The sequence below is a fragment of the Aspergillus candidus genome (assembly GCF_002847045.1).
Source record: "Aspergillus candidus strain CBS 102.13 unplaced genomic scaffold BDW47scaffold_102, whole genome shotgun sequence".
NCBI lineage: Eukaryota > Fungi > Ascomycota > Eurotiomycetes > Eurotiales > Aspergillaceae > Aspergillus > Aspergillus candidus.
The window spans coordinates 1-13,922 of NW_020194107.1; the positions used below are offsets into that span (position 1 = coordinate 1).

General features: G+C 47.2%; 4 protein-coding genes across 4 annotated transcripts; 1 reads left to right on the forward strand and 3 right to left on the reverse strand.

The window, feature by feature from the left end:
• Positions 1-1,861: 1,861 nt before the first annotated feature.
• BDW47DRAFT_130541 (uncharacterized protein) lies at positions 1,862-3,129 on the forward strand. Its single transcript, XM_024817129.1, has 3 exons — positions 1,862-2,173; positions 2,243-2,350; positions 2,407-3,129. Exons 1-3 carry the CDS (start codon positions 2,019-2,021, stop codon positions 3,092-3,094), a joined length of 951 nt encoding a protein of 316 aa, XP_024667233.1. The 5' UTR covers positions 1,862-2,018; the 3' UTR covers positions 3,095-3,129.
• Positions 3,130-5,736: 2,607 nt separating this feature from the next.
• On the reverse strand, positions 5,737-6,452 carry BDW47DRAFT_6428 (uncharacterized protein). Its single transcript, XM_024819509.1, has 2 exons — positions 6,354-6,452; positions 5,737-6,295 (listed from the first exon to the last, which is right to left on the reverse strand). Exon 2 carries the CDS (start codon positions 6,218-6,220, stop codon positions 5,795-5,797), a length of 426 nt encoding a protein of 141 aa, XP_024667234.1. The 5' UTR covers positions 6,221-6,295; positions 6,354-6,452; the 3' UTR covers positions 5,737-5,794.
• On the reverse strand, positions 5,994-7,510 carry BDW47DRAFT_6420 (uncharacterized protein). The gene is made up of 2 exons (XM_024819508.1): positions 6,877-7,510; positions 5,994-6,811 (listed from the first exon to the last, which is right to left on the reverse strand). Exons 1-2 carry the CDS (start codon positions 7,187-7,189, stop codon positions 6,309-6,311), a joined length of 816 nt encoding a protein of 271 aa, XP_024667235.1. The 5' UTR covers positions 7,190-7,510; the 3' UTR covers positions 5,994-6,308.
• A 4,677-nt stretch (positions 7,511-12,187) lies between these two features.
• Positions 12,188-13,892, reverse strand: BDW47DRAFT_114349 (CDP-diacylglycerol-serine O-phosphatidyltransferase). Its single transcript, XM_024814636.1, has 6 exons — positions 13,603-13,892; positions 13,486-13,543; positions 13,386-13,423; positions 13,230-13,241; positions 12,989-13,170; positions 12,188-12,902 (listed from the first exon to the last, which is right to left on the reverse strand). The coding sequence occupies exons 1-6, from the start codon at positions 13,673-13,675 to the stop codon at positions 12,534-12,536; spliced, it is 732 nt and encodes a 243-aa protein (XP_024667236.1). The 5' UTR covers positions 13,676-13,892; the 3' UTR covers positions 12,188-12,533.
• Positions 13,893-13,922: the final 30 nt, after the last annotated feature.

Below are 13,922 nucleotides of genomic sequence, written 5' to 3' on the forward strand. Positions count from 1 at the left end.
TTTTTCGAGTATCTATCATTTACGATGTAGTTTCGAGTTGAGGATGTTCTCGTGGAATACTACCTACCTAGGAAGACACAAGATCCAGATAGGACTTCGAACCCACCTGCCCCTCCCGAACCCTATCTCGGTCCGAAGTCAAATCCCGTGGATACTAGATACTGTAGTTAGTTAGTTAGTGAGTAGACACCTATTTCTCAAATAAATCGATATCAGGTCGGAGCATATCACCCCAAGAGTGCAACGAAAAGCAAAAAAGAAAGAAAAAAAAGAAAGAAAAAATAGCGTCTCCACCAGGTCGGAATCAACTCCAGTCCCCCCTCTCTCTCTCTCCTCCGCTGGGCAAGGCTTGACGCTGGGGAGCCTGAGGAACTTCTCCGACTTTCAGGTCATTCACGAAAAACCCTGCCAATCAGAGGGCGAGAAAAACCAACAATTGGGTGGATCTGATGGTTATTAAATCATCTTTCTTTTCTACACAATATCTAACGACGTGATTTATCATGATGATTTTTTTTTTCTTATTACATTATTATTATTGTAAAGATATGATTGTTATTATTCAATTTCCCTCCTTGTTTTGGAGTGGAGTGAGTGTATCTCCGTATCCTCTATACTTCTATACGGTACGAGCCGACCTCCAATGTAAATGATCCTTAATCGAAGGACGCATGTCAGCAATTCAATACAGTCCATAATCTGACGTTTGTCAGAACATTCTAATCATCCCGAGATATGGAGGGCTAGGGGAAAAAAAAAAAAAAAAAAAAACCTGGTTGGTCAGATTACTTGATCCAGTATGGACGCCAGACAAGGCATACACGACAAAGCGCCGAGCGGGTTCGACAGCGGAGGGTCCACCGTTGGAGCAGTAAAGTTTGTCATTCTTCTGTTCTACTATTATCATCATACTATAATCACTCTCTTCATGGTGATACTGGTTTGAATTATATTACATTATGGTGGGATCTAAGAATTTATCCTGATCAAGTCCATAGTCCAGAATCCTGTAGAAATGGGTCCACGTTTCTTCATCTCCAAGTCGACAGGAAGACCTATCTCGTGGACTTCGCTGCATGATGATCCCCTCTAAATCCTTCTCTTTTGCTGGGGCGCTCTCATTGCCTCACCCAGTCCATGAATCAACGGTTTGAAGAAATCTGTAGTCTTGGGACGGTTTCGAATCTAACCGGCCATAGTCCCCAGACTCTAGACTAGAACACATGGCGGTGCGCCTCAGCCGCAGTATCAACCACGAGCTCGTGGTTATTTTTACGCATTCCTGCATGTGCTGGTAAAATTAGAAGACTCGATTGGAATGGAGGGTGGACACTGGACACTGGAATGGGGGGACAGACAGAATGGACGGCGGGGAAGACAATGGCTTTGGGGCAGCCTAAGGAACCAACTAACCAACATAGCCATGATTGATTTGCTTGGATGATCATCCTGCAGATTAGTCGCTAGTTGGATTCTTTTATATTTTTTATTTGGATTATTTGGATGGGATTATATTTATTAGATTATTTATTTAACTATTTATTTATATATCTTTTTTTTTTTTTAATATAGATTTAATTTCGTTTCCATTGGTGTACAATGTAGTCGATCCGACGCCCATTTGCTCCTTCACGCTCTCATCTCAACTCGCGCTCGTTCTATATCAATTCGCTCTGCTCGCATCATCGTCTTCCCCTTCAGCCCTTTACTGCCTCCATTCCGGCCCGTTTTACCTGTGCCGTTTCTTATCCGTCTGACTTGCAGCGAGGCTTTTTTCATCCTTCTTCTCTTCCTGATTCTTTTTTCTTTTTTTTTTTTTTAAATATCGTCATCCCCACTTACGATCATCCCCTTTTCCAACATCTACTCAGTCTAGTATATGTTGAGCGGGTCGTCTGCACACAATAATCACTATATATCCTTCAACTCCCTCAGCTCCATCCATACATCAGATTCATAATCATCCTTCTGATTCCTTCTCCCTTTCCTTCCCTTCCTTCCCTCACTCCTCCAACACAATGCCTCGCACCAGCACATATGCAAAGGAGGTCCCTCTCCCCGTCACCTACACCCCCACCACCCATCGCATCAGCAAGGCAAAGAAGGGCAAACGGGTCCATGCGTGTCAATATCCCGGCTGCGCCAAGGTCTTTACCCGAGCCGAACACAGGAGGTACGAACTATTCCTACCTCACAGTCCTTGCGCCACCACTTGGATTCGTGTAACTAACCCACGCGACAGACGGCATGAGTTGAACCACAACCCTGAAGCGTTGTTCGGCTGCACGCAGGATGGCTGCAAGAAGGCCTTTCACCGTCCGGACCTGCTCGCCCGCCACATGGAAAGACAGTGAGTCCGCCCACCCAAAACCCTTACATCCATCCCCAAACTAACCTGAAGCCCAGTGACCTGGAGACGCAACTGGACACCGCAAGCTGGGAACAACCCACCCACGCGCCTGTAGTCGACGTCCCCTTTGTGCCCACCAAGGAGACCAACGCCCAAGTGGAGACCGCCTCGCGGTACCTCGCCGTCACGAACTCCATGTCCATCGGGTCCCTCGTCGGACCCGCCATCCACCCCGACCTCCAAACCGACTACAGCATGATGTGGCCCAGCCAGGAGCATCATCTGCACGCCGACCCCCACCCCCCGATGTACCCCAGCCATCACGTCCACGAGTCCGTCGAGGAGCACCGCTTCTACGCCACCCCAGAGAGCTGCCCGTCGCCGTCCTCCGACGGAACCTCCCTGTCTATCCCATCGCATCCGCGCTCCTCGCTCTCCGCTACTCCCGTCACCGTCATCGACCACTACCCCGACACCAACGGCAACATCCTCGAGCCTACTCTGACCTCCTCGCCTATCCCCATGCACGCTACTCACATCCCCCACCACCACCATCAACCCCGCTGGGACGCCGAGCCCGCGCTGCCTCCCGTCCCGCTCAACGTCCACGACGCTATCATGCACCACCCCGTCGCCATGCCTTGCTCTTATCCTCCGCCTTCGTGGCCCTCTACCCACAACCTCAGCTACGACGACACGCCGCACTACTCGCACGAGATGCCGTGGAGGTCGTGGACGATGTAACCCTTTCTTCTCAATACGTCTGAATCCGGGATGACCAGTCCGTCTACATTCCACCAACATATACGATAGGACTAGTCGCAGGGATCACGATCGATTGATTGATCCTTTTTTTTTTTTTTTCTTTTTCTTTTTTCTTACTTTGTCATGTTTGTTTATGTCTGATTTATGTCCTGTTCCTTTGTATTTTGATGAAATCTTTCCTTTGTTACTCGCCAGGCGCATAAGTGGTGTTTGGTTTGGTGTGGTTGGCTGTTGGTTGTTGATTGTTTGGTTGGTCGGGTTTAACGAACTAACTACTCTCCTTTGTTGTCATGAGATCTGACACTCTATATACCCATGTTATGTTATTCTTTTTATCTTTTATTTTTTTTCCTTTCATCTTGTATGGTATATGCCTTTTTATGTATGTATCTATGTTAACTTTATACCTATTGTACAGTGTACATGTTTCGCTTGCTGGTTGAATAGGTTGTCGATGCATCAATCTGTAAACTATACTGTACACGTACATATTCAGCGAGATTACATTGGTGTCAATAATAATCCGGTGGATTATGTATGTCCAGATCTCTCAATTATCGGCGATACGGTACACATTATCTAGAGCGCACGGTAGGTACCTATACTATGCCATCGTTCGTACACCCGGTCTGACTGATTATATCCTGAGATGGCAGCGAATGAATGAACATTACCTAGGTAGATAAGCGGTAGTTTGTTCAGCACTGGCTTGTATAAGTGGGACTAGGTACGGTGATTAACGTTGTATGTTCTTATTTATTACATGGCATTCTCACTCGACATGGAAATAGACCAGACACGGGCAGAAATAAGATAAGGAGAATGTGCAGTACTTGAAACAGTCGTTGGCTTTTTCTCAGAACTACTGGTTCGCTCTAGTGTGTAAAAATAAGAATGGAATCTATGAGAATGTCCTTTTTATCTTGAAGATTAGTTGTTTACCTCCTGCTGTGGTAGAGCTATACTTTCGGAAATATATATACTACGGCAGGGAGTGCATCTCCTGCCTTAGCCTTAGGGCTAGGGTCACGTTATACTCTCGATAAGAGTAATTGAGTAGGATAAAACGAAATACAATCAAGAGAAAGTAGAAGAAGATATAAGAAAGAAGTTAATTACAGGATTATACGTCGGGGCCAAGTAGATTACTCTTCTTCCTTTCTTTCTTTTGTTTCCCCCTTTCCTTTTTGGTCTGCACGGCGTACACCTCATATGTAGGAACGAGCCTTCGCATACCATGATCATATCCATATCATGTAGCTACAAAGAGAATCAATATTAGATGTGGTAACTCCATAAGGTACAAGATAGAAGAGTTAAACAGATTGAAAGATTATATCTACAGTATATAGTATCACTTCGGCAGTCTTAAGTGCTTGATTGTATCACTTCATTCTTCCATATTTCGAAGAGATGATTGATAGATGTTGGGAAGTAGGAAGGTAGTCACTCTACCTGTTATCACTGACCAGTCACCTTGGGTTCATTCATCTTAGGCTAGGATAGAATCATAGTATACAAGAAGGGTTGCAGTAAGTAGATAGACCTGGCGAGCGGGCGTGGGAAGAGGATGATCAAGATAGAAGTGACCTTTTCAGAAGGAGAAGAGGGAAGATCAAGGGAAAAGAAATAGCATAAAAGCAAGATCAAAACGAATCGATCATATAAATAATTAAACTCAGCGCTTCTTGACTGGAAGCTTGCTCGAGTACTCACTCGGTGATTCTGTATCTTTGTGATCTTTATGAAGTTCTTATATAATTAATGCATGTAGTCAATGACAAGATCTTCTCATCGTACGCCTTTTTTGAATTAAGTTATTTGGATTATATTGATTATACCAGGCTAATCACCCTATTAATCAAATCATCTTATCTCCCACTTGTTGGATATATCCCATCAATCATATCTACCCATCCCTTCTTTCCATCTATCAAACTCTGGTGACCACACCACACGCACCATTCGCATCCCATCCCATACCATCGCCAAACCAATGAGACTCTGAATCTAGGAACAAGAAACCCTACACCCCGTCCCAATCCAATCCATTCCATTCCATCATCCTCATCCAACGATACACCAAGCATTCACCTAGTCAACGTATACAGGTAGGTAGGTAGGTAGGGAAGTAGGTACCAATATACCCACTCTCCCACTATCTTCTATTGTACCCCCTCACCTGATTCATATCATTACACGTATCATATCATATCATATCATATCAATCATGCCTATCATATCGATCATGAGACTGCTTAGACTTGCGGGTTATGCTATACTGTACTGTATTCTGTAAGGAGATCTAGGCTCTGAGATAGACGGGTGGGTATTGTGCGGTTTGAGACGGATGTTGTTGGTTTGTGGTCTGCGTCTATGGATTCCGGTGGACGGTGGAATGTGTAGATAAAATGGACGGGTGGATCAGTTTGAGATATATTATCGACTTCGACAGTTGATGTATTGTAGTGAATTATTTTATTAATGTGGTACCTCAGGCAACTGGTATCTTCATTCTTCACATTAACTACAGACCACATCGTCTAGGTACAGCCCCAGTCTAGGTAGGTACACAATCCCCAGAAAGTGTATATTAGGGGATGACGAGGAGCCGAGTCGAGCCACGATAGCAAGACACACAAAACAAGAGTGAAAGTTGACCAAAGGGATATCCTTCGTTCAGAATAAAACAGCAAAAAGGTATAAAAAATGACATACAAATAAAACCAAGTCAAGGAAAGAAAAGATCACGAGCGGTCGGAGATGGTCGAACAATGAACTCAGCTCCACTTCAACGCCTTTTGATAAATACAGTTCCGTCCCAGTTGAGCATGACTGTCCAGGGCCGCTCGACCGCTCATCGATGTACCTCCGACCGTCAAAAAACGACAGTATAGTAGAAGGATACCGGTGTGATGCAAGGCAGAGACAGGCAACGCTGAGGGCAGATAATACAACCGCACGATTAGAACCATGCGGCGGCCGCGTACGGCAGAAACCAAATAAATAAAGTAAATGCACGATGGTAACAAAAAGGTGAAATGACAGGTCGTAAAATGGAACGGCATGGGCACAATGCGATGCAGGGGCTAAGGGATCCGACATGCCACGGGCTGTGGGTAGCCGAAACGCCACTTAAAAACTCCATTAATGCATCACCGATCCATCGGGGTTTCTCACCTGCAGACACCGGTCAGCGCCCATAGTACCGAGTCTGATCCGCATCACCGTTCGTTACCTGCAAAATCCGCCGCGAGAAGTCCTGATCGTCGTCGATGCTGCCATTGCTCTGGCGTCGCTGGGCCATAAAGTCGCCGTCGAACCGCGAGTCGGACATGGAATTCTGCGACATGTGCTGGCCGTACTGGTCGACACCGGTCCCGCGATCGAACTGGGCTTGGTTGTTCTTTCGATTACGGAACCGCCAGAGGAAGAAGCCGGCCCCAATTAGGGCAAAGAAACCGACCACACCGACGACCACACCGGCGGCGATGGCTGCGGTGTTGGGACCGTCATCCTTGTCGGCTTCCTCCGTCGGTTCGGCCTCCGAGGTCTCGATGACTGTCTGTCCACCGGTCGCGGTGGAGTCCGAGTCCGTGGTGGAGGACGAACTGCTGGTCGAGGACTTGGAACCGTGGTAATCGACATTCTTCTTGGCTCCAGTCAAGTACACCGAGTAGGCATCCTTTCCACCGCCTTTTAAGCGTTAGCCGGCTTTCCACCGATGAAACCAAGGACGGGGGGGAGGGGTCATGACTTACACATCTTATCGGGCCAGCCAGAGCACTTGGTATTACACTTGTCTTCGTCCCCTTTGGAGGATTTCTCGGGCATTTCATCACCGCACATACAGTTGGAACCTTTCCACAAGGCGAAGACGGCGGCATCCTTTTTGAGACATTTTTCTTGGCAATACCCGTCACTCTGATATGTGTAGGGCCCTTCGTCGTCTAACCCGGTGGATTTGGTGAAGCAGCCTTTATACTCGGAAGCCTCAGCGGTGACTGCCGGGAGCGAGACGGACAGCAACAGGACGGAGGCGGCGATAGCCGATCGCATCGTGAAGGTCTTCATGGTGTGTTGGGAGGAGGAAGGCGGAAGGCGATACAATAGGGGGTGGTTTTTGTATGGGTCGTGACTGGACACCGGCTCCAGACACTGGTAGATATTTCAAACGAAGGATAAGGGACGACCTGCGTAACCCTTGGGGGAGCCCCACGACGATTTTCCTACGACCGTTTGTTGGGGACGTGTGGTCGCGACGTCGAGTCTGTCGCGATAGGACCTCGAAACGGATGGGTCTCGTCAGCGTATTCCCGACCGTCGGGTTCGACAAGAGCGGGTGATAGGACGAGAAGTCGACGAGGAGATCCTCTTGAAACGAGGAACGACCGGGACGATAGAGGGAATCAAAGACGTAGAGGGGCGAAAATCGAAGGGTGGTGGTGGATGTAGTTGATGGAAAAAGAGTGTGTTGGGTGGTACTGAAGAAAGACGGACCCTGGCGGGGAAGAGTCTGAAGAGCGGGTGTTTCAAGTCCCCCTTTCTCCCGGGAGAGATTTAATGAGCGTCCTAAGGCGAGAACCCGGACGATGTCTTCACAGTAACCGATTCAAACGGTTTGGCGGTAGATGGGGAATTTCCCAGGTATAATCTGAGAAGGTACGGAGTAGTGTGAAATGTAATCAGTCCAGAGACCCTCCGAGTAAAAATCAAATCAAATCAAATCAAATAAAAAAAAGAATGCGAGAGTCGAAGCGACGAAACGAGTGATTGATGGGGTGAGGGGAAGGAGGGTTCGAAGGGAAAACCAGGAATGACCGACAGCAGTTCGAGGGAGAGAGAGAAGGGGAGAGAAGGGGGAAAGAGAGAGAGCGAGAGAGACCGAGAGAGGAGAATACGGAATACAGAATACTAGTTGCAACGGCAGGAATACTAGATTGTTTGGAGGATGGAGTATGGGGGATTACGACGGACGGGCAAGCAATAACAAACAATGGGGGGAAACTTGGATCGGATGGGGAAGAACCCTGGTTCGTATTTTACTTCCCGTGTATCATCATGTATCACCTGGAAGTCTGTAAGTCTGTTTCCTGTTTGGGTTTACCCAGTACGGACTGAGTACTACCTCAATCTCAGTTCTTTCTCTCGTTTTCTTCTTTTACTTCTTTCTTCTTTGTTTCTTCGCATTGATATAACAACCTTATTCTATACTTGCTCGTGCTTACTCTTGATACATCTCCTCACTCACCATACATGATTACTGAGGATTAGAGTGCTGAGTTCAAACAGACAGATTACTCAAGGACCATGATCTGCCCTTTCGGGCCTGCAGTCCAATAATCACCGACCACCCAGCAGATCATGCCCCACGATGTCGCGCTCTATTACCTATCAGGGCAGTCTTTCATTCCGCCAAGTCCTCCGTCTCGTTTGTGTCCTGCTACTATCCTTTAATAGGGTTAGTCTCAGGTACACTCTTCCCTGCAGAATGGAGAGGGGCCAGCAGACGCCGTCATTCGAAATCATCCGACGTGGATATCAAAAGAAAGAAAATGACATACAAGATCAGGTAGAGATATCATCATCATCATCATCATCATCATCATCATCATCATCATCATCATTAATGTTATTTTCATTTATCATCTCATTAGGTAGAGTGCCTGGATACCCAGGTACCCAAAGTACGGGCATAACCCCGACGGTCTCCTGTCAGTTCATTTCTTTGATTTGCTGTCTGTATTTTTGTCTACCTCCGATGTGCAGGTGGCGCCCAATCACCATCCGCCGCGCTGATTGCAGTGGATCCCCTCGAGCCGTCTCCCACAAAAACACACACACCAATTTATTTATTCTTTTTCCAGGCTTATCCTTTTCTGTATCGAAGGATGGCGGCAAATGTCTGATGGATCTTTTGTGACGACAGCTGTCCCATTTTGCTGTTCGTCATCGTCATCACTCTCACGATCAGTCTTCCTATTTACTTGAGGTTTGTTTTTTGTTTTTTATTCTGTTTTTGCTTTTCACCCCTGGAAAATTTACACGGGACAGTCCCATGGGTTCAAACGGACGTTCCCGGGCGGTGGACCAGATCCCTACCTCTTTTCCCTGGGTGTGTCCTGGTTGGGTCGTGTAAATGAAAACAACCAGCTCAAAGAAAGAAAAAGGAGAGAAACAGTCTCAAAAACAGAAGAAAGAAAATATGGCAAAATCCAACAGGATCGAATACAATGTGACACCGAGGGAGAATCCAACCATACATAAGGGAGCGACAGAGACACACGTAACCCAACCTTACATCTGCAACCAACACTAATCCACTTTGACACGGGGCACGCGCCCCCGACCGATGATCACTGAAGGTGAAAGGGCAGACTGGACAGAGTGAGTCGCTCGTGTAATTTACCGGTTTGACTTTAGTCGTAAGGAGTTATGAACATTAATGCGGTTCCCTGGCTTGATGACTGGACAATTCTAGGAAGGATCGTGTTTATGCACGGCTATTCCGGCATCTTACCACCGCATCCACACTTAGTTTCTTTCTTTTTCTTCCATACCTACTTCATAGTCCATACTTCAGAGTATAGACTATGGAGTCCACAGTATGGGGTCCATACTCATCCAATTTCATACAGGTCTCCATCCAGCGGAAACGAACAATTCTAGAAAACACGCGTGGTGGAATAAGCTTATGACAGTGTTTCAGAACACGCCGCGCCTCGAACCTCGGGGCATGCAAGGGGAATGGACGGATGAACCTATGGATGGCATGACCGGGGGTGTGTTCAGCTCTCAAGGGCTGGCCGTTCCGGTTCATGTTCCTGTTCCTTACATGCAAACTCGGAGTTTGTACCAATGACCACAAGGAGGTGGTTTTCACTGAAACTTTCCACTTTCCAGTAATAACACGTTATCCACGGATACACGGGCAGACGTATCTGCCTGTATATCCAATCTCATCTGCCGGAAGACCGTTCCGCTTGTTATCCTGCCACATTGAGAATTCCACCGCCAGTTCCAACACCCAGACGCGCTGTCGCCTGTCGGAATACTAATCCCATATCCACAGCTGTCACCCGCCCACCGAGACAAACTCAGCAGGGATTGTCTGCGGACCCGTCTCCATTCAGTGGACACTGGAAGCGCTTGCGCCATCACGAGGATAGCCGCATCAGTACCTACGGATACTATCTGTGTATTGCGGACGGAAACCCGGCCGGTGAGAACCGAATACTGAATTGCTTTCCGGCTGTGTCGGGACTCGGAACTGTGGATTTTGAGGGCTCTGTTGTTGATGATGGCTTGGTGGGTTGGTTCGTGTATTATCTCCGTCCACTACTCCGTATCACTCGATATTATCCATGAAGTACGGATAGAGTAGATAACCAACTGAGTAATTCTATGGATAATTATGGATAAAATCAAGGGGTCAAATCCGTTTAAAAAAGAAATCCGCCGAGTAAAATATAAATAAATCGGATAATGGAGCGGCGACGATCTAGACCCCTGGACCGTCCCCACCTGTCAGTCAATGTTTTTTTTTTTATTGAGAGTTCAAAATTTGGCCTCGTTGTTCATACTTTGTCCTTTTTTTATCACCTTAGCATTAAAAATGCCCCGTTCAGTAGATAGAATGAGGTTCTCATTCATGTCCGATCGCTAAAAGTAGGCATCGCTTATAGTTGAGTTAATTGGTTACAGAGTCTGACACAGCAAACACCAACCACTCTGTCAGATTTCAAAAACAAGTCCCGCTTAGAAATCCAGAGATGGTGACTACCAAATTAGTTACTCATTAATCCAAGGAGATGATAAACAATGCCATTCAATGCAACACCCCGTCTATCCATTTAACCCACCCACCAATAGACATACAACCTGCAATTTGTTTCTCGTGCAGAACGCACGAGATATGCATCTACGCGCGTGGATTGATATATGTTTATTGTGTGTGTATGTATAAAGTTGAAAGCATCAGACAAGTCACAGTAGCCAGCCCCTATCCGATAGTTAGTTAAGCACTGAGGAGCACTGCTGATGCTGACGTTGACAATGCGCGTGGCTTGCTGACACCCCCACTCCACTTCTACGGGGTACTCGTGCTTGGCTGGTGGGCTGGCGGGCTGGAATGGGCTGGGCTGGGCTGGATTACCGGGGGTTTTTTCTTTTCGTGTCGGCACGAGGTGCTTATGGTTGGGGTTAATGGTGACAGGTCAGATGGGGACGGATGGTTTGGATGGAGGGGTTGTTGGGTCATATTTTATCTTTGTATAGGTATATATGTACGTAAGGTTGGAAGGCGAGATGGATGGGGGTATGGTAGGTAGTATTATATACTTTACAGATTGATTGTAGCATGTAGGGCTGAACATCCCTATCAATAAGGTAAAAGTATCAGGATGTCGCTGAATATTGTTAGTTTCATTGAGAAGAGGCTTGATAGGATGAGGCGAGTCTATGCAGTCACTCCTTGAACTGCTCTAACCCCGCCAGGAACATAGATGGTGCATATATATATAGCGGTGGCACAGAGAATTTCCTTGACTGACAATCGATGACCCTTCCAGCCTTGAGAATATATAATGGTTTCCAATACCAGGTCAGTTTACCGCAAGAGGTACTACTAAAAACCAAGATCCTCAGCACTGACACGTAGTGCTTCCATATCTTGATCAAGGTTTTGTTTTATTTGGCGAGACATGGGTTTCAGATCGACGACGAATTCAGGTGATGCTCGCGCTGTGTTTACGTCCTAGTTAAGAGTAATACTGTGTGGGTTGACCAGTTAGTTGACTATCTAAGTGGTGTGCTCGCATACTTCAAGGAAATAGGTGAGTCTCAAGAGAACATGACCATGGCTGGAGTGAGTTGAGTACAAAGATTTGACGGATGATTGCCGGGGGTGATTCAAAATGACGGATGTGTGATTTTATAAAGTGGCCAACGACTGGAATTGTAGTCTTCAAATTCCGGTGGTTGAGGGTAATCCGGAAGTGCAATTCATCTTGGAGCGATTATTGTCACCAGGGAAGAGGGCTCGAAATGGGGTATTCTATACGATTCTAGACAGAAAAGACATCTATCAACTTGTCTATTCCGTGATTCTATCAATCTAGGATGAAATATGTTTATGCGTGGTATTTTCAGGGCTGGTTATCCGGCCAGCGAACTTTTCTCACTTGCACAATGAATCATGTCTTTTCCAAAGGCACACTCGTCCATTTTTATGTCATCTCCAATATTTGCCCAGACCAGCTCAATCAATGCGATCAATTCATATCTGCATCCGCGGTATGTTGAATCCTCCACTCCGCTCTTATCAAGTTGCCCTTCTTATCCTATATATGCTCGTAAAACATCTATCAAGCAACCAAGGGTCGACAGGATCTGGGCAGCTCGTTCCAGTGCCTCACATTTAAGGCTTGGGGATGTGTATCGTCTTGCTGACCATCATGCAGCCGTGCAGGACGAACATCAGCACCACGGGGTGGAACTCAAACGACGTGCCGGCGGCGATCAGTCCCAGCGGCAGATCCTCCTGGATCCACCCTTGCGACACCCAGTAGGTCATCAGGAAGGAGATGGAGAGCGTGGTGGGGATCGGAGTGCCTTCAAAGTACTTCGACTTGCCGGTCTTGTCCTTGGGGAGCACGGCAACCGTCACGTTGAAGCGAGCTAACCGGGTGAGGCCGCAGAGAACGAAGAATGAGAGCAGGAGGTGGTCGACCGGGGTGCGAACGCCGAGCGCAAAGGCCGCGGCGGCGGGCGCCATTCCGAAGGAGATCTTCAGCAGCAAGAACCGTCAGTCACCCTCATGTATTCCATCACATGCCGTGTTTGCATCCACACTCGCATCGGGAATTATCTTACCAGATCCGCTAACGAGTCCAGCTCTTGTCCCATGAGAGACGACTTGCCCCTCCACCGGGCGATCTTGCCATCCATGAAGTCGAAAAACAGGCCGAAGGGCATGAACGCGAGAGCGGCCCAGATGGCACCGTATTCATTGGGATCGCCAAGACAGTATCGCATAGACGAGAGAACAGACATTACTAGACGTTGATAGTCAGTGACAGACTCATTTAGGTGGGCGACGTGAGTTGAGCGTTACCTCCGCAGAATCCTATCACATGTCAGCGGTTGGAACCAGAAAAAAAAAAGTAAATAAAAAGAGCAAGAACACGCCAGAACCAGGACACTCGACAACAACACATATCTTCTCCTTGAACCAAATCCCGAAAGAAAAGATGGAAAAGCCATAACGTACCATTGAGCTCAGTTACTAGATCTGCCAAATGTAAAGCCCTGCCCAGTTCATGTCCAGTCAGTGCCATATTCCAACGAGCTGTCGAACGATCGGGGCTTACTTGATCATGCTGAAGTGCCCAGTTTCTGAAGAGAGAAGCATCTTCTGTTTTTCCTGACCTGTGAACCGTAAGCATTGCACTCTTCCCCTCTATTTTTCTCCAGATAGTGTAGCTTACCGCCATCACCGGTTGGCGGGCCACCGCTATTCGCAGAAGCGCTCGAAGACATGGCCGATGTCCGACGAGACATGCTCAGACAGAAAGTAAATAGAAAAATATAATCCCTTCGAACAGATCACAGGGAAATTGGGGGTATCTCGACGTGGGTATATCAGGGGGAGAGTGGGAGAGGAGAAAGTGCGGAGAGAATGACGGGTGGTTGAAGGGAATGTTGAGTGTTGACAAGCGCAAAGCCGGGCGGTGTCCCAAACGTCATTGTCGGTGGCGGTGTGCTTGATCCACCAGCCACAACTGCACGTCCGATATTTTCCTTGTTT

What these genes read in the sequence shown, in the direction of transcription:
- BDW47DRAFT_114349 (XM_024814636.1), bottom strand. Translation starts at nt 13,675, where the DNA reads ATGTCTCGTCGGACATCGGCCATGTCTTCGAGCGCTTCTGCGAATAGC. An exon ending in GGGCACTTCAGCATGATCAA is followed by an intron (nt 13,424 to 13,485) that starts GTAAGCCCCGAT and finishes TGAACTGGGCAG; the next exon opens with GGCTTTACATTTGGCAGATC. An exon ending in TGGACTCGTTAGCGGATCTG is followed by an intron (nt 12,903 to 12,988) that starts GTAAGATAATTC and finishes TTGCTGCTGAAG; the next exon opens with ATCTCCTTCGGAATGGCGCC.
- BDW47DRAFT_6420 (XM_024819508.1), bottom strand. Translation starts at nt 7,189, where the DNA reads ATGAAGACCTTCACGATGCGATCGGCTATCGCCGCCTCCGTCCTGTTG. An exon ending in TGGCTGGCCCGATAAGATGT is followed by an intron (nt 6,812 to 6,876) that starts GTAAGTCATGAC and finishes AACGCTTAAAAG; the next exon opens with GCGGTGGAAAGGATGCCTAC.
- BDW47DRAFT_6428 (XM_024819509.1), bottom strand. Translation starts at nt 6,220, where the DNA reads ATGTCGGATCCCTTAGCCCCTGCATCGCATTGTGCCCATGCCGTTCCA.
- BDW47DRAFT_130541 (XM_024817129.1), top strand. Translation starts at nt 2,019, where the DNA reads ATGCCTCGCACCAGCACATATGCAAAGGAGGTCCCTCTCCCCGTCACC. An exon ending in ACCCGAGCCGAACACAGGAG is followed by an intron (nt 2,174 to 2,242) that starts GTACGAACTATT and finishes CCCACGCGACAG; the next exon opens with ACGGCATGAGTTGAACCACA. An exon ending in GCCCGCCACATGGAAAGACA is followed by an intron (nt 2,351 to 2,406) that starts GTGAGTCCGCCC and finishes CCTGAAGCCCAG; the next exon opens with TGACCTGGAGACGCAACTGG.